General features: G+C 44.1%; 1 protein-coding gene across 2 annotated transcripts in view; it reads left to right on the top strand.

The window, feature by feature from the left end:
* Spred2 (sprouty related EVH1 domain containing 2) overlaps positions 1-18762 on the top strand; it is a 100204-nt gene that overhangs the window by 50657 nt on the left and 30785 nt on the right. Inside the window, exon 1 of one of the 2 annotated variants that reach the window (XM_027388071.2) lies at positions 2893-3043. The exons of the other annotated variant lie outside the window; for it this stretch is intronic. Coding sequence (XP_027243872.1) covers positions 3027-3043 — 17 coding nt within the window. The 5' untranslated portion in view covers positions 2893-3026. Of the gene's footprint in view, positions 1-2892; positions 3044-18762 lie in introns of those variants that run through there. 2 annotated transcript variants of the gene reach the window in all.

Here is an 18762-nt window from a genome sequence, read left to right as displayed (position 1 = left end):
CCCTGCCTAGTTTTTTCTTTCTCTCTGTGGACACACACACTTACTGCTATGTTAGCTTATGTTTATTTTTATTTATTTATTTGTGTGTGTTTGTGTGTGTGCATGCAGGTGCCAGTATTTGTGCATGTTGGGGCCAGAAGACAACTTCCCATGTGTTTCATGGCTCTATTCAACTTATTTTTATTTATTTTGAGATAGGGCCTCCCACCTGGGTCTTACCTTGTAAGCTAGGGTGGCTGGCCAGGCAGCAGCCTCTGTAGCTTGCTCCCCTTGCCCCCTGCACTGAAGTTACTAACACACACTGCAACACACCTGGCTTTTTAACATGGGTCCTGTATGTTGAACTGAGTTCCTCAGCTAAGCAGTACCCCATGGCCCTGTGTTTGTGTTTCTATTCAGTGAGATCTGATTTAGAAAGTAGTTTTTTTTTTTTTTCCCACTAGAGTATTATGTAGCCCAGGCTAGCCTCAGACTCACTGTGTAACTGGAGCTTCTGATCTTCCTGCCTCCACTTCTCCAGTGCCGGGATTATAGGTGTGTTACTGTATTTAGTTGTTACACGTTGCTGGGGATAGAACCCAGGGCTTTGTATATGCTAGGCAAGCACTCTTCCAGATAAGCTGCATTCCTAGCCCCTAACTTAGAAAACTCTCTAGTAAGCTACAGGTTTCTTTCTTTCAAATACTAATAGAAACAAACTCCTTGTGCTAGAGAGGTATCCACCGCCATGTGACTACCTTAGGGCCCCTGTATATAAAGTTGGGAATTGTGAGGGGATGTTTTGCTAAGTTTTGGGGCTTCCTGTCCTCACTTTGGTCCAACACTCCATCCTGGTCATTCTGGATTAGTGGTAGTTGATGTGGTGTGGGGCTGTCCCTGCCACTTGTAGCCAGTTTGCCATCCATTTGACAAGATCCTTTATAACTTGGAGTTGTTGACTGAGGTGACTGCCAGTTTCAGGAGATAAAGGGACACTGCATAGGTGTGAGACCTCTATTTTCCTGGAGTAGCTTGTCCTGCCTTCACAGTGCATCAACATGGAGAGGAGAGTTTTTGAAGTGACGTCTAGTTTCATCCATGGTTTTGTTTGCATACTAAACAAAATTTTTTCTCAACTATGAAATCAGAGCCCTATCTCCAGGTGATGTAAGTCATCCCATTTGAGCATGAAGTAAGTTGAGCCAACACTGCCACCTTACATAGGACTTTGTTGGTATAAGGGACTAGGGATGTGACTTACATAAGCTCTTAAGGGAACATTGCCAAAGCTGTACAAGGAAGCTAGGAATGGGCATGTCTCCTTCGTTGTGTTAGCACTGAGCTCAGGAGCACAAGGAAGCTCTCACCAGCCGGCCTTAGGAAGAAGCGTTACCATTCATTCAAGAGCTCGATGGAGCCTTCACTTTGGCCGTAGGATATGTGGTTCATACCAGCTGGGAGACTTACTCGGCCTCAGCTCCCACACCCACAGGGCGTCGGGCAGCAGATGTCCTCCCTCCTTGCCCCCCCCCCCATTCACATGGAAGTTTCATGCCTTAGTAATAATGTGCCCTGTTCTGGTTCAGATTACATCCTAGGAACTGGAAAAACGTGTATAAACATTCCCTGAAAACTTTTGAAGATGACTCAAAAGAGAGAAAGATATCAGATGCATCAATTTATCCAGATGTTGCAGTGTTTCTTTACCCCCTGCCTTGTACCACTTGTATGGGGGGGGGCAACTAAATGTTTATGACATATCATATTTCATGATACCCCTAGCATACTTCAGTAACCACTTTCTTTGTTTTATTGTTGTTGTTGTTGAGACAGGGTTTCCCTGTGTAGCTTTGACTGTCCTGGAACTTGCTCTATAGACCAGGATAGTTTTAAACTCACAGAAATCTGCCTGCTTCTGTCTTCTGAGTGCTGGGATTAAAGGCATGCCCCACCAACACCCGACTGCTAACATACTTTCTAAAAACCATCTGTTTAATTTTTGAGACAAGGTCTCGTATTCCAAGCTGATCTCAAACTCTGCACAGCTGAGGTTGACTTTGAACTCATGGTCCTTTTGCCTCTGCTTTCTTAGTTCTGAGACATGTGCCACCATACCCAGGTTTATGCAGTGTGGGGGAATTGAACCCAGGGCTTGTGCGTGTTGTGCAAGTACTCTACCAACGGAGGTACATTCCCAGTTCCCAAATTATTATTTATTTACTTATTTTTGAGAAAAGGTCTTACAGTATAACCCAGGTCTCAAGTTCTTGGCCCTTGTGTCAGCTTCCTGAGGGCTGGAGGATCATGAGAGTATGTTACTATGTCTACCTGCAAAATTATTTTTATGTATAGGTTTTTATAATCCCTGTAATTGATAACCTTACAGTGCAAGAAGCAAGCTGGGTATGGTCACATACACTTGTAATACCAGCATTAGGGAAGCTGAGTCAGGAGGATCGTGAGTTTGAGGCCAGCCTGGACAGAATAGGGAGAGCTAGTCACGAAAACAATGCAGGAGTCAACAGAGTCCCAACCTATCCTGGTTCAACCGATAGCTTCAGAGACAGTTCCTTCCTTGTTCTTGATCTGAACAGTTATTTCATTGGGTAGGGCGATGGTCAGCTCACACTTGTGGGTCTCAAGACAGGACTCTCAGAGTGAGACATGTATGACCTCGGCTCTGTGGGCATTTCAGACTTTTGTCAATGATTGATCATTGTAACTTACAGGAATTTTTTTAAACAATATTTTAATTGGAAAAAAAGCATCTGTCAGCTGTCAGGCTCCCTGGTCCCACTTTTCAGAAGCAGGATGTTGAATGTGAGTAATGACACAACAGGCCTATAAAATGCGGACTCTAACCCTCAGATGACTCATCCGGTACAATGCAGTATATTTGTCAAGGAGACTGAATCATATATGGGGGAAACTACTTCTCAAGCAGCCAGCTGGTTCTCAGGTCAGCCAGAGAGAATCCATTTTTATCGGAAGCTTTATAGTAGCGATGATGCTAATAGCCGGCACTTGGGCTCCACGATGTAGAGGAAATGGCATCTCCGGGCAGGTATGTGCTGTTTACTGGAGCTCTCGTTTCTCCTTGCTCTCCTCTCTGTGTAACCTTTCCAGTGTTTGCTTGTAACATATTCTTAAAGGAGAAAAATTATTCTCAACAACGTACGTGTGTGTTTGTGTGTGTGTGTGTGTGTGTGTGTGTGTGTGTGTGTGTGTATGGGTGTGTGTATGGGTGTGTGTATGGGTGTGTGTATGGGTGTGTGTATGGGTGTGTGTATAAGCATGCGCTCGTGTGCTCACCCCCATGCAAAGACAGATAACCACTGATCTTCTGGTGGGCAGAGTTTTTATTCACTCACTGTTCTTTCTGAATCTCCTTAGAGATTCAGATAAAAATGGCTTCAACCCATCATCTTATATTAATAAGTTTTAAGGTGCTGCTTGGAAACATCTTGCAGGAACAGCAAACCTAGGTGGGTAGCTAGAATGTTGAAACAATGAATAAGCAGAGAGTGTAGCCAAAGGATATTATCTAGAGTTTAATTAAGAATATCTTTCTATCTTTTGGTATCTGTCCTTTTGTGTGGCTTCATGAACAAAAAAATTTATCCCCCTCGTGAGTGAATATGTTTATTTTTTGCAGATCACAATTTGCTCAAACTGAATCCATCCATTAACTTTTCCAAGGTAGAGGAAAAGGGAGTGGGGATTGGGAAACAACATTTAATTATAGCTTCCACATGACCTGAAGGATCATTGCACATAATTGGGAGGCTGTGGCTGCCTGTCCGACCTTCTTTTTCTCTACTCACTAAATTTAAACGATGCTGGCTATTGAAGGCACATGCCTTGTTTATTTGAGTATATTAAACATTCCTGTGTGTGTTGACAGACTATTCAGTGTCTCCTTGTATTTTTAAAGGACACTTTTTAAGTCCTACTTTTTAGGGACAGTTGCTGTAGTTAGTTTGTTACTGTGTTCTGTCTGCCTTGCTGGTCAGCCTGTCCATATTGGTTGGTTTAGGACCTATTACACTGCTGCCCGTAGATTTTCCTAAGCTGGCACTGGTGGCACAATTCCCTCAGTGGTGTAAATCCTGCTGACACTTGAAGAGTATCAAACAGATCTCGAGTTACCAGCAGGCTGGAGGACGAGGGAAGCAGGCTTTCTTCCTGTTTTCTGTATTATAGAACCTATAATAATGGCATTTTTTGAGATATATGAATTTTAAACTCTTGGTAAATATATTTCATTTATTGGTTTCAGCACATTCAGAAATTCATATATTTTGGAAGGAGCTTGCTTGGTATATTCTGTTTATAAAGTGTGCTTTTTCTTTCTTTCTTTCTTTTTTTTTTTTAAGAATGGCCAGCTTGTTTTTCAAGACAGACTGCCTTTAAATTTCATTAATTTTACGTTCTATAAATGAAAGCCACCTGTTATGCTGTAACTTGCTAATTATGGTCAAGGACGATAATGAGGAAAAATAGTGTTTGGAGTATGTGGGGGTCTGGCTAAGAATTTCCCTGCCCACATCTGTAGTGCTTATTTTTGAGTGCATATGTGCATGTATGTATATATAGTACACATTTAATAATAGCATTTGGTGATATTAAAATACTTCAGATTCAAAGTGAGACCCCTTTTCCTTCTCATGAGGATTTTGATTCAGGATTGGGGAAGCTGCTTCAAACATGTTAACTTGACTAGAGTTGATATTTTTGGTAGCCTTAGAGTGAATGAGGTCCTCTAGGGTTGGTGAAAGCCTTACTTCGTTTGGGGGTTCACTTTGTTAAAAGTTCATCAAGTATTGTGGCTCTTGCCTGCAATTTCAGCATTGTAAACTCCAGGCCAGCCTGGGCTACAGTATGAGTTCAAGGTCAACATGGTCTACATAGCAAGTTCCAGGCTGGCCAAGGCTACACAATGAGGCTGTGTCTCATAGAATTGTTTTTTCTGTCTTGCAGAATAGCTCATCTTCTTTAAGTTCATGGAATCATAAGGTCCCTCCCTCCCTCCCTCCTTCCCTTCCCCCCCTTTCTCTCTCTGCCTGCAGAAAATATCTCTAAGCTCTAAACAGTTCTTTTAGATCTCTTGACTTAATTGGTGTTTTCTATGAAAATATCCCTTTTTCCCATTCTTTGTTCATTGCCACTAGCCCAGGTGCCATCCAGTTCTTCCAGATCTCTGAGCTCTGCCCCTGAGCTATGTATGGCTGTTGTCCCCAGAGGTGCTATGGCTTTTGAGTGTGCCATGAGCTGCTGGCTTAGGGCGATCATGGCCCTTAGAGTACTGAGAATACAAAGCCACAGCTGGCATCAAAGGTGTTATCATTTGGCTTCGATGTAGTCAGTGGATACTGATTGAGCTTGCTGCACATGTTGAAAGGCATGTGCTGGGCAGTTACATGTGCAAGGACGTGATACACAAGCTCAGCTCTGTCCTGTCTGGTAGCTGAAAGAATGCTGCACTCCAAAATCTGCTTCATGGTAGTTTTGGTGGCCATGTTTTCTAAGCGAGTCCAGCGACAGTGACATAACTGTGGACAAAAGATGTTCTTTCCCGCTGTTTCTAAGGAGGTGGCAGTCAGGAAGAGCATTTATTCTAAGAGATCACAGTGTTCGGGGTATCTTAGTGGAGCAGACTTCCTCATCTTTCCTGGTTGGAAAACCCCCCTCCTCTTTTTAGGATCTATTAAAGTCATATTCACACTTAAAGCTATGTGAATTCAGTAACTGCTTCATAAAAACAAGCTGGTTTAAGATCACTATAGACTGGCTGCCAACATTTAAAAATAGTCATGTGCTTTAGACTCCCTTTTCTGCAATGTGCAGTCTGCCCCTGCTGTTCACATGTGTGAGTGTGTGCTGAGAGCATGCCTGGCTCCCACCAGTGCTCTACCTGTGCTTTGCTTATGTGTATTGTCACACTTTGTCCTACATCTGAAGCATATGTCCTGCACACACACTTGTAGGCAAATCTGCACCATTATTTGGAAATTGTAGGTTTTTCTGTGCAGCTCAGAAAGGCCAGAGACAAGCATAGTATAGGTTTCTTAAGACACAAGCTCCACTCTGAAGCAAGTATTAGTGGGGTACATGCCCACTCATATGTAGCCACTGTGGACTGTTGTTTTTCCGGGGCATTCTCTCAGGTAGAAGTTTGCTGGCACTCTGTTGCATTGACATCCCAGTTTGCCTTGGGATGGGTGGGTATAGACACATAAAGGACTGGTACCTCAGCTCTCTGAAAGAGCTTTGGGCTTGGATTGCAAGTGGAGCCTTCCTTGCTTCGCCCTCTTGAGCATGGCGCTGGGACTCTATCTTCCAAGGTGATTGTGAAGGAATTTCAGTGAGATGCTATCTTCAAATTCGGCTCAAGAGATAGCTGCATTGTTTTCAGTGTTAACTCATACAGCTGTAAAGAATAGAAATTTTTTCTCTCTTCCTCCATCTTCTGCCTCCCTCCCTCCCTCCCTCCTTCCCTCTCCTCCCCTTGTTTAAACACTTGTTCCCTTCCTTGCTTGCCATTGCTCTGGCCCCATGGGTCCTGCTGCTTGACTGGGCCTCTTGAATCCCATTAGATAAGCACAAGCAGCGTGTGTCCTAGGGGCTGCTGGAGGAGGGGGGCGAGCAAAGTTAGTGTCTGTGGGTGGGCATGTGTTCTCATCACGTCGCCAGAGAGTTGCAGTGTGCAAAATCTGGCAGGAACTTGTTCCAAAGAAAAATCAAGCCAATCCCTTTTTTTCCTGCCTTGAGTAATATTAAAAACACAGCTAACTCCCATGGAGAAGAAATGCAAGTGTTTAGAAAACTCTTGTAATTGTGTCTAGTAATCTTTAAAACTGAGATCAGAAGAAATGAAAAGGGTCTAATCATATAAATGCCCTGGCAGGAGGGCAGGGGTGTCTGTGGATTGCATTGTAGACATGTTAATATACTTTATGAACACTGTTTATTGCCAAGTCTGGGGAGATGGCTCAGTGGTTTAGAGCACTGGCTGCTTTTACCAATGACCCAGGTTTCATTCCCAGCACCCACATGACAACTCACAACCTCCTGAAACTCCAGTTCCAGGGCATATGACACCCTCCGTGGATACTAGGCACACATATGGTATGCATACATGCATGAACTCACACGTAGCTATAAAATATAAGTAAGGTAATTTTTTTTTTCAAAGAATGTTATTGTCTAGGACCTTAGAGGAATTTGTTAGTGCTCACAGTCAAGGCATACAGTTCTGCTTCAGGGTTCTAATCTTTGAAGTGATTTTATAAGAAAAGCCATTTTTCTGTCAATAAAGTCACTACTTAAGTTCAAGTTGTGTGCACAGGAAGGAGCAGAACAAAGGCGACATTGGCCTTGGAATCCAACTCCTGGAGAAGGTCCTGTGCATGTACTAATTGTTTCCTTTGTTACAGTGGTGATGCCCACTCCTTAAAGACTGGAACGGTTCCTCAGTGAACCCTTTTTTTCATTGTGGCAAAACCCAGGATACAGGGCCAATGAGATGGCTTTGCAAGTAGAGGCACTGTGCTGCCAACCCTGAGGACCCAGGCGGTAGTGGGAAGAGAACCAACTCCTGGGGGCTGTCCTATGACCACATACGCATTGTGGTATATGAACACCCCTCCCCACATACACACAAATAAATGCTTTTTAATCCCCAAACTTACAGTTTATCCCACCAGCTGCTTTTTAGTGTATAGTACAGTAACAACGATTTATGTGCATTCTAGATCTCTAGAACATTTCACATAGCAAAACCAAAACTCCATGCATATCATTAACTCCATGCAATTATCAATTGTCTCTCTGTGCCCCCCTCTTACCCAGCCCTGGGCAGCCACCATCCTGCTTTCTGCTTCCATGGCTTTGACTAAGATACTTACGTAACAATATAAATAGAATGAATGAATAGTACAGTGGTTTGTCTTGGCGGGAGGGGCACAGGTTATTTTAATTTAGCTTTCTCAAAGTTCATCCCATGTTGATTCCCTTCTTTATTAAGGCTGAGTAATACTCCATTGTGTATATTGCTATATTATTTAACCATTTACCTCTGGATGGGATGAACAGGTACTTATATTATTGCCACCCCTTTGGTTTATTGTGAATACTTCGGGGAATTGCCATTTAATGAATGTTAAGGTTGGTTGTATGCAAACACAAGGAGATGTACCATGTGCATCATATTGTATTTAATCTATCCTTTTTAGTTTCCAGAACTTCCTTGTAGACTTACTCACTGGAGGAAATTGCTGGATGCAGGGTGGTTTATTTGTAGTGCCTTAGGAATTGTGACTGTCCTCGAGAACCAGGCTGAAGGCCAGAAAGATGGCTGATAAATAAAGGCACTTGCTGCCAGACCTGATTTCGATTCCTGGAGCCCACATGGCAGAAAGGAAAGAAGTGATGACTACAGGCTGTCCTGACCTATACACACACACACACACACACACACACACACACACACACACACACACACACACACACACACACACAGAGAGAGAGAGAGAGAGAGAGAGAGAGAGAGAGTTTTTAATCTTAAAAGAAGATGGAAAGATGGAAAGAGCGAGACCAAGGGTGATGTGAGCTGAGCTTTGCTGTCGAGAACACCATTGGATATACTGAGTTGGAGGCTGACTGGCATCATGTTAAACACCTTGTTATTCTTTCTTTCGATACTAAAGTGTTTCCCACAATGATGGCTTTTATTTTGGTGTCTTCCAGGAACCTCTTATGTGTGCCATGTGTGGTGGCACATGCCTGTAGTGCCAGCGTCTGGGAATTAGTGTCAGGTGGATCTTGGAGAATTCAAGGTCTACATATGGAGTTCTAGGCCAACTTGAATACACACGCGCGCGCGCTCGCGTGTGTGTGTGTGTGTGTGTGTGTGTGTGTGTGTGTGTGTGTGTGTGTGTGTGTATACATATTGTAAAACCCTGCCTTTAAAAAAACAACCTCTCTCTACCTCTGCCTCCCACAGTGTTAGTTACAGGCATGTACCAACACATGTAGCTTATTAAATTTATTTTTTTCTTAATAACATCTTTTATTGATTTTTTTAAGAAAAAATAGACATTTAAGAGTTAATGCTTGTACCAGTGCCTTCCCTCTGAGATTGCATCACCTGAGCAGAAGTCACAAACTATTAAGTTTATTTTTAAAATAGTTTTCATGCTTTTCTTACAGCTGAGGATTGAACTCTGGCCTTGTTCTTGCTCATCCTAGGTGAGCACCCTGCCACTGAGCTACATTTCCAGGCCTATTTTCTTCCTTTTTCAAAAGACTTCAATAAACATGCCTTGCTGTGGGAATTTTATGATTCTGTAGTAACGCTAATGTTGAAGTAAAGGATTAGCACCTTTGCTGTGGTCATGGGTCTTGGCTTCTGGTCTTTTTCTGTTAAAGGTACTCTGTTGCATTTTACTACTAGAAGTTTCTGCTTCTGCAAGATGTTTCAGTAGCATATGTTTGCTAAAGCCCTTGGCAACACTAAAGGACTGTAAAGCCAATTTTTTAAAATCCAAAAGTTGAAAAGAGACCCCAAAAGCCCTTTGGCTCTTGCCCTGGTCTTGCCTGTGAAGAGGCTATGGCTCAGTAGTAGACTTGGACTGTCACACCCAATTGTGAGAAGGGGATGTGTTACAGGATAGATAGGTCTAGTTATACTAATAAATCCCAAATGAAATGACCTCTTTTCAGGAGAAACCTCCAAGATGGTCCTGCCCCGCTCTCCAGCTGTCACTCTGTCCTGGAGTTATGCTATTAGTAATTCTCTTCACTTTAAATTCCTTCACAGTTGTAACCTAAGCCAATAAATCTTAAGATCCCAACAGCACCAATGTGGGGACTTTTCCCATTGCACAGAGCCCTTGTTTGTAAACAGTGTGGGGAGCTTGGGTAACTACCCTTCATCTGTCTCCGGGTCAGTAACCTTAAACAATCCCTTTTCCGGCTAACTGATGGATCCTGTTCAGTTGCTCCTGATATTTTCTAGCTTAAAAGGTGTCTGTAACTTAACTTGCTTAACATCTCTTCAGCACTCGATTGGAGGCCTAACTACCTCTGGGCTGCCTCCTAGCCAGTGTCTGCAGGGGAGTAGACATTCCACCCTCCCCCACCCCCACCCCACTGGGGAGCAGCTACCTTGAACGAGTTTCGTTTGTTGCTTATCTTTTCCTCCCTAGTAAAGGAGGTGACATCACTAACTCTTGCCACCTGAAAGGACACCCCATGGGTGGGTGGATCTGTCTAGAATATAAAATGAGGCTCATAAAAGCCCTGCCTGTGGCTGTGGGCCTTGGTGCTCCTTCCTTCCTGTGGGCTAAATTATCACCTTTTGTTTGGAACAGATCTTAAGAAGGACTGGCCCGTAAAAGATTTTGTAGGTTTTGAATTTGGTAAAACTGGTAAAGTAATTTCCTGACCTTTTGACTGTGGGAGAAGGGCAGGGAAGCAGGGAAAATAAACACATCTGTGTACGGGGCAGGATGAGTAGGGTTTTTCAGGGCATTGGCGACAGTGTATAGACCTAGATTTCACACTCTGTTCCCTGCTGACACTCTGCTTCCTCTGCCTTCACCAATAATGAGGACAAGTGAAAAAACAGGAGGCACAGAAGTTCAGTGGCTGTGAGTCCGTCCTGGGTTGGAGATTATTAACTTTAAGCAACTCCCTTTGCCATTTGTGTTTTTAAAAAACTTGTTTTGTTTTATTGCTGGTGTGATTTTAATGTGGTGGGGGTTCATTCTGTCTAGTTAACTGACCTTGAGGTTTAAACATGGACCTCGAACACCACCTGTGGAAGAGCAAGGGAAAGTGTGATTGCATTCAAGTGAAAACAAAAGGGCTGGTCAGTTTGTCTGTTTCGGGATGGAAATCCCTTAAGTCTAGGTTAATTATGAACTTGGCAGAGCAGACAGAGCCCTCAACTTCAGTTTAGCTATGACTCTTTATCTCCCAAGGCTCTCTTGTCCCCACTTTTTTCCAACTAGTCATTCTGAAGCTCAGCCCCTTAGTCTATAACAAATAGACACATTTGTTTAAAATAAATAAATAAAGCTTATTTCCAAAACTACTGATGTCAAAGTTGTAATGTTTTAGTTTTAGTGATTTTTGAAGAAAAAGTCTGGGCTGCCTCCAGTTGGTGTTCCGAATGTTAACAAACTATTAGAATAAAATATTTCTGTGATTTCCTGAAAGTACCCGTGTTAGCATTTTTAAAAGTTGCATATAATGCATATAATCACGGCAGACACCACAGATGCATGTCATTTTTGTGGTCCCCGGAGTAACTGGCCAGTGACCAGAACATCACAGTATGAGAGGCGTGGAGTAGAGGAGAGTGCCCTGCAGCTGGCGGAAGCCTGATGTGACCTCATCTTTCTACCTGTAATCCCCATCTCAGGCAGGCGGGGAACTATGGCATCATTAGTTTCTAAAAAGAATTTCTTCTCCTTTTTTAAAAAATTAATTTTTTTATGTGCATTGGTGTTTTACCCGGGGTGTCATCCCCTGGAACTGTTGTTACAGACAGTTGTGAGCTGTCATGTGGGTGCTGGTGCTCTTAGCCACTGAGCCATCTCTCCAGCGCCCCCCACACTGTTTTTTAAGAACTCAGATTATTATTTTTAAAAATGTGGTTTGCACGTGCTTTTGAATCTGATGGCTCTGTTCTTGTTGCCTGAGGATATCACAGGCTTAACTTCCTGGAGCCAATTTTTCAAACTCTATAACTACAGGTGCAGTTCCCAGCCTACAGCTGAGAGATGTGAGGTTGAAGGACAGAGGTCACCCTTAACTGACCAGGACCACTTAGGGATGGAGACACCTGTAGCCAGGGTGTCTGCTCCTTGTGCCCCCGGGTGGAGAGATGAACTTTCAGCAGTGAAGATTGAAGCAAGGAAACTCTTCAGATGTTCTAGAGAGAGGTCTCCCTTTCCTGCTGAGTATGCGTGAGGCATATTATGGAAAGCACCTGTCCCCCTCCCGCCTCCCCCCCCCAATAAAACAGAAATAAAAACCAGGAAGACTCACCTGAACAGTGCTACCATTCCCCATCACCTCTGGAGGGTGCTGAGGATAGCCACACTGACACAGAGTGGCCCAATAGCATCTTAGGTCACCTGCCTTAGACAGCATGTCTAAAATTGCTTTTCAGGTACTGAATGGAAGATTGACTTTTGGAGAGGAGGTGTTTTGCTTTTTGGTTTTGTTTTCTGTTTTTCAAGACAGACTCTTTCTGTGTAGCCCTAGCTGTGCAGGAACTAGCTCTTTTTGTAGTCCAGGCTGGCCTCCAAGAGATCTGCCTGTCTCAGCCTCCTGGGTGCTAGGATTAGAGGCAGGTGGGCACCACCACTGCCCAGCAAAAAAAAAAAAAAAAAGTGCATTTGTTAACCAGTCCTCTCCAGGCCAGGTCTTCACCATCATTTTCTACTGGTCAGCGTGTGTTAAGGTCTGAGATAGCATGGCTGATGGCTGAACAGGATAGGTACTTGCTTTGGTGTGAAATGAACAATTTCATGCTAACTGCAATACAGTGCAGCTAAGCTAATTAATGCAACTCTGTAAAGTGCTGCAAAGTAGCCCAGACTAGCATTTCATGAGTGTGAGTCCACACTGCCACCACACTTACCATGCTCCGTGCATGAGTTCAAGACCAGCCTGATCTACAAGAGCTAGTTCCAGGACAGCCTCCAAAGCCCCAGAGAATATGAGAGAGAGAGAGAGAGAGAGAGAGAGAGAGAGAGAGAGAGAGAGAGAGAGTGTGTGTGTGTGTGTGTGTGTGTGTGTGTGTGTGTGTGTCAGTCATACTGGAAGAGATGCCGATTCTTAGTCATGTTCTAGACCAGTGGTTCTTAACCTTCCTAATGCTATGACTTTAATATGTTCCTCATGATGTGGTGACCCCAACTATAACATTATTTCCATTGCTACTTCATAACTGTGATTTTGTATTTGTAAATACTTCATATACACACATACACACACACTGACCTCATCTTCCACGTGTAAACTGTAAACACTAGACATTGCTTCTGTCTCATTGGTGCAAGGCTACAATGGAGTTTATTTTTTGTTTGTTTTTGGGAGGGATTGTTTGTTATTGTTTTTTTCAACAAAACAAAACTGTCTTTGTTTTATAACTGGCTGTCCTGGAACTTGCTCTGTAGACCAGGCTGGCCTCGAAACTCACTGATACCTGCCTGCCTCTGCTTCCCGAGTACTGGGATTAAAGGTGTGTGCTATCACAGCCCAGCTACAAGGGAATTTCATTGAATGTTTTCTATGGTTTATAGATTCATAGATTCTTGACCCAGTTTGGAGAAAAGGATGAAACTACCTGCACCCCAGAAGGGCTGGGGTTCCTATAATATAAGCAAGACCTCTTGACCTAATTGTCTGGATGAAGGAGCTCTTGGTGCACACACTTTTTAAGATACCATTTTATATTTGAGGGTCCTTTTTTGTTTGTTGGTTTTGTTTTATTTTTGGTTTTTGGTTTTTCAAATCAGGGTTTCTCTTTAACTTTGGAGCCTGGCCTGGAACGCCCAGAGATCTGGCTGCCTCTGTCTCCCGAGTGCTGGGATTAAAGGCATGAGCCACCACTACTGGGGGGTTTCATTTCTAAAAATTTACTTTGCACAGTTTAAAAAACAAAATGCCCACATAGGTGTGGTTAATAGGAGTGGCTTAGAGGCATAGGAACACAGTGGAGTGGGCAAAGAGCCTGCTTTTTCTCAGAAAGGCCTGTCCCTTGGCACTGACTCCCAGCTAAGTCCTTTTACTCCCTGATACTGGGAAAGGGTTATTTCATAGATGACTCTTGGAATTCCATTTTGTAGTCAGCTTCACTGATAAGCAAGCCTTTTTCTGAAGTGTCTTTAGCCCACTTTTCAGCTTCCCTAACCATCACTAGCGACGCCATTTCTCTTGTGAAGCAACAGTCAATATTCAGAAAAGGATGGGACTCCTTCACAGAGCTTGCCTGCGGGTGTCTGAGAGGAGAGTTACTGCCCTCCCAGACTTATAACCCTGCCAGAAATGGCATCTTTGGAACTAAATTGTCCGGAGGTTTAACGCTGTTTTCCATAATAGCCTAACAACTAACTGTACCCATGGTATCTGCTTAAGTTATTAATCTAGAGACCCTGTGTTCTATGTATTTAAGTAGGCATGCAGAGCCAGTGCTCTCTGCCTTGGATGGCTTGTGCAGAGCAGAAAACCATGTAACTGCCATGTGTAAAACCACATGGATAACTTTTCTCACCCATCAAATTCAGAATATATGATTTTTTAAAAACGAGTCATCTTTTATGAATTCTTAAGTAATTGACACTTAAGGCAAACACTTGGAAAAGCAACACCAATGGACGCTGACCAGCACGTTTGGCTTCTCAGTATGTTTGCCTTTGCCACAGTGTCTTGCTGATTAATTTTACAGAACTCACTAGGCATACATCATAAACATACACATATATGGGCAATTTGGTGAAATCTAAGCGCCTTTATAAATCTTCAAGCACAAAGAGGACTCCTGGAGTGTGGGGGTGTGATTAAAATAAAGTGAGTGTGCCTGGCTCCAGGAGAAGCTGGTGTTTTGGCTCAGCTGGCGTCTGGGAAGTGGGCTGGAGAGTCTGGGACCTGGCTAATCCCTCTCTAGGTCTGGGGGAGGGGTGAAGGGGCTGGAAGGAAGTGAACCTAGTGTTTTGTGTGATGGAGAGATAAAGAAGCTGTGTGATCAGATAAGGGCTGGTCATGGATTTATGGGGGTATGAAATTGGCTCCATCCCTGAAGGAAGAGTGGGCGGGCAGAGGGTCACAGATGGCAGGCGGAACTTTTCCCTCTGCAGGTGTGCCTGCAATGCCATCCATCCTGCTTTTTATAGCCCTGTCTGCTGTTGAGACTGGTGGTCTAAGATGCTGTCCCCTCAGGTGCCTGACAGCTGGCAAGGCTCACACTATGCAAACTTATTCTTCAGTGGACAGGACTGCTGTGGTTTAGAGACCTACCTTTGCAATTAAAGCCAGCCTTCCAGCAAAAGCAGTGAGCCTAACAACTAACCACTGTGGCTCTGACATCCAGCCTTTATCGCAGCCTTTAACCAGCAGGGTGGATGGTGTCCTCCTTTTGTAAAGAAAATGAAACTCAAAGTTACGTTCTCAGCAACTGAGGAGGTTCACCAGAGCTGACCAGCCTGGCCCAAGAGCAACATCCTCCACAGGACAAGGAGCAGCCTCCTACAGTTCCTTTGTTTACTTCTGTAACGAGGCCTGCCCCAAATCTGAATAAAAACATCACGGCCATTTTGAAATTACTTTCTTTGCATTCCAATCCTGCCATAGGTTGTCACTTGCCTCCTTTTCATTTTGAGTGGTTGTAGGACAAACTAGTCAGCATGTTGGGATAGTAAGGCTTTTTTTCCTAAGAAACCACATTTAAATGGAAAGGTCCCCTGTCTGGCTAGTTTGGCTCAGTGTCATTGGTAATGACACTGGCTGCTTGGGCTCTTAAACTCACTTTCTGATCTGGCTTTTATTCAGGGCCACATCTAAAGTTTAAAAGTCTTTTCTTGCACATGCTGCAATAATTGATAGTTTCAGAAGTTTTTTGGGGGGAGGGGTTGTTTGTTTGTTTGTTTTGGATGGTGGTAGCATGATTTAAAAATATTTCTAAGGCATACCATGTGCCAGTTTTAGAATTTTTTTTGTATGTGTGAAAATTTTTAAATGAACCTGTCCTCCCGGCTTCCTGTTGCACACTCTTAAATAAACCCCACACCTTCAGGTGTCTAATTAGCCTTACAAAGCAGGGAAAGAGAGAGCAGGGAGTTTTCCTCGGTACTGGGCAGGGTGAAGTGCCCGAGGAACTTCAGTGGGCCGAAGGTAGGAAGCAGTTGGCTTGTGGCCATACAGCTGGATACCCAGACAACAGTGCATGCCCTGGTCTGGTTTTAAGCCCCGCCCCTCCCCCCATGGAGAAGGACTGTGCCTTGGGAAGGCACTTGTTAGGAGTAATCAAGTTGGAAGGATAGAGGACTAGGGTACAAGCAAAAGCCGCAATCAGCATCCATCCCTTGTAGCCTGGGAGCTGAGGGCTGGGTTTTTGTTTTTTATCTCTAATAAATGTATACTTCCATGGAGTGAGTTAGTGGCACTAACATACTTACTATAGGTCTCTCCCTTTCATGTCTGCTTAACCCCCCTCAGTTGAGGAAAACACAACTGAAGCATCAGAAAGTAAAAGTTATGTTTTATCCAAGGTGTGGAGAGCTTCAGTTCCCACCACAGCCATTTCCTGTGGCATTGAGCTCATTATCCCCTTGAAGAATATTTGACAGAGTGTATTGCATGCCAGAAAATTAGAGCTCCCAGGAATTACTATAGTTTACGGAATTGCTTACATACATATAATCAAAAGATGTGGTATCCAGTAGGAGGATGAAGATGGGGATGATGATGGTTGTTAACTACTATGTTTATTTGGGGGGCATGTCATGGTACGTGTGTGGAGATTGGGACACCTTGAGGGAGTCAGCTCTCTCCTTCGTCACGTGGATCTGGGATATGGTACTCTGCTTGTCAGGCTTGGTGACAAGTGCCTCTGCCTGCTGAGCCACCTCACCAGCCCACGCCCAGTGTTCTCAATCTCGAGGCTCTCTAGAACAGGCTCATTAAACCCTGAGATGTGACCTGTGCCATCTGCGTGCACATATTCATGTGTGACCGCTGATGCTTCCTTCTGCTTTCCTGTTAAGGAAACGGAAGTCTCAGTTGCCAGTACTGGTAACTCATGCCTGCAATCCCAGACCATTGAGAGGATTCCAGCTGTTGTATCACCTGGGAAAGCTTGTGTTTCTGTTTATGGTGTGATGTGATACCTCATGGCCTTGCTTTTAAGATGGAGAATGACAAGTTCAAGGCCACCCCAGCCAACCTAGTGAGACCCTGTCTCAAAATAAAAATGACACAAAGGACTAGATGGGTCACCGAAGTCACTAGAGGTAAAGAAAGGTTCTTGCCACAACCTTGAGTTTGATTGCTAGGACCCACCTGGTGGAAGGAAAGAACCAACTCCCACAAACTGTCCTTGGACCTTCACACGTGCACACAGGCACACACACACACACACACACACACACACACACACACACACACACACACACACACAATTAAATGAGAAAAGGAGTGGCATACAGCCCGGTAGCTGAGCAGTTGCCTGTCATACACAGAGCTTTGCATTCAGTTCCCAGCAGTACTCCCTAAAAACATCTATTACCATATCTTAGTTAAGCTGTTGTGGTTAAGCAAATGAGTGTTGATACAGGGACTTTGTTAGTTTCAATTTTTAAAAAGAAAAACCTATTCATATTACATTTTCAGTCCATTGATCTTATAGCCTATTGATGAGCAAGGTACCATTGTAGGTCCTAGAGATGCAGTGGTTAACAAACACAGCCAAGCCCCCACTGTTACGGGCGTTTTATCCTGGTGGGCAGATAGGTTACAGAGCCAGCAATGTAAATATATTTGGGGGAGTAGGAGGCTGCTTATATAGATGTCAGGAAAGTACTCTCTGATGGAATACATTGTGCAGAGACACATGAAATAGAATGTACATGATGCGTGGAGAGAAAGGTGAGAAATGAGATAAGAAATGGCTACTGCAATTGTGGAGGACCAGCAAGGAGGCCATTGGGATGGGAGTGGCATTGAGGAGGTCAACAGTAGAATAAGGCAGGGTTTGAGCTGTTAGGACACATAATGCAATCTGACTAACCTTTTCTGTTTGAAGGGAAGGTGGACCAGTATGTACATAGGATGCCAATTAGGGTACCACTACAATAGCCTCAGGGCAAGGGATGACCAGTAGGGTCAGCATATAAACAATGGGGTAATAAAGGGGGTATCTGGCCCTAAGGAGGGAGAACCCCAAAAGGGTGAGAAGGAAGAGTTCCATCTGTGTTGCTTGAGATGGCTTAGACATCTAAGCAGAGACATGTCATCATCCACTGTTGTCATTGGTCTGGATCTTGGTAGGAGGCCAGGTAGAAGTGTGAAGATGGGTATTGTTGCCATAGAGGAATGTTGAGGTGGAGGAATGGGGCGTGGTTCATCTAGTGTGACAGGAGAGGCTGTGCAGACATGAGGGCATGAGGGCAGGTCTCTGCTGCTGTTGGTTTTCCCAACGAAACAAGCACATTGATCACCTCAGAGCAAGGAGGCAGGAGGCTGTCCAAAGGCATTTTGGGCAGAGGGCAGATGTAGCAGAATGTCCCATGTATGGTCAGTGGCTGTGGCTTAGAATAAGCGCTGTGGCCGGCAGTGGTGGTGCACACCTTTAATCCCAGCACTCCAGAGGCAGAGGCAGAGGCAGGCGGATATCTGTGAGTTCGAGACCATCCTGGTCTACAAGAGCTAGTTCCAGGACAGCCTCCAAAGCCACAGAGAAACGCTGTCTCAAAAAACAACAACAGAAAAAGAACAAGCTCTGTGAACAAAGTTTCCTTGTGACCTATTGCAGCAGCCCTAACAGTTCGGTAGAGAGGTAGAGAATGGAGCAGAGAGCAGGGTGTGAAGAGGTAGTCAGACCCCTGGCCCTAGTAAAGAGAAGAGCACTAGAACCTAGAGGAGGAACCTGTGATGGCTGAAGAGTAAGGTGCTTACAATTATATGTTGGTGATGGCTCACACCTGTATGTAATTGAGGATTTGGAAAAAGGAGAAATAGCCTTATCTATGGAGTAAGTCTGAGGCCAACCTA

This window comes from Cricetulus griseus, assembly GCF_003668045.3.
Source record: "Cricetulus griseus strain 17A/GY chromosome 1 unlocalized genomic scaffold, alternate assembly CriGri-PICRH-1.0 chr1_1, whole genome shotgun sequence".
NCBI classification, from domain to species: domain Eukaryota; kingdom Metazoa; phylum Chordata; class Mammalia; order Rodentia; family Cricetidae; genus Cricetulus; species Cricetulus griseus.
This window is presented reverse-complemented; position numbering and strand designations above follow the sequence as displayed.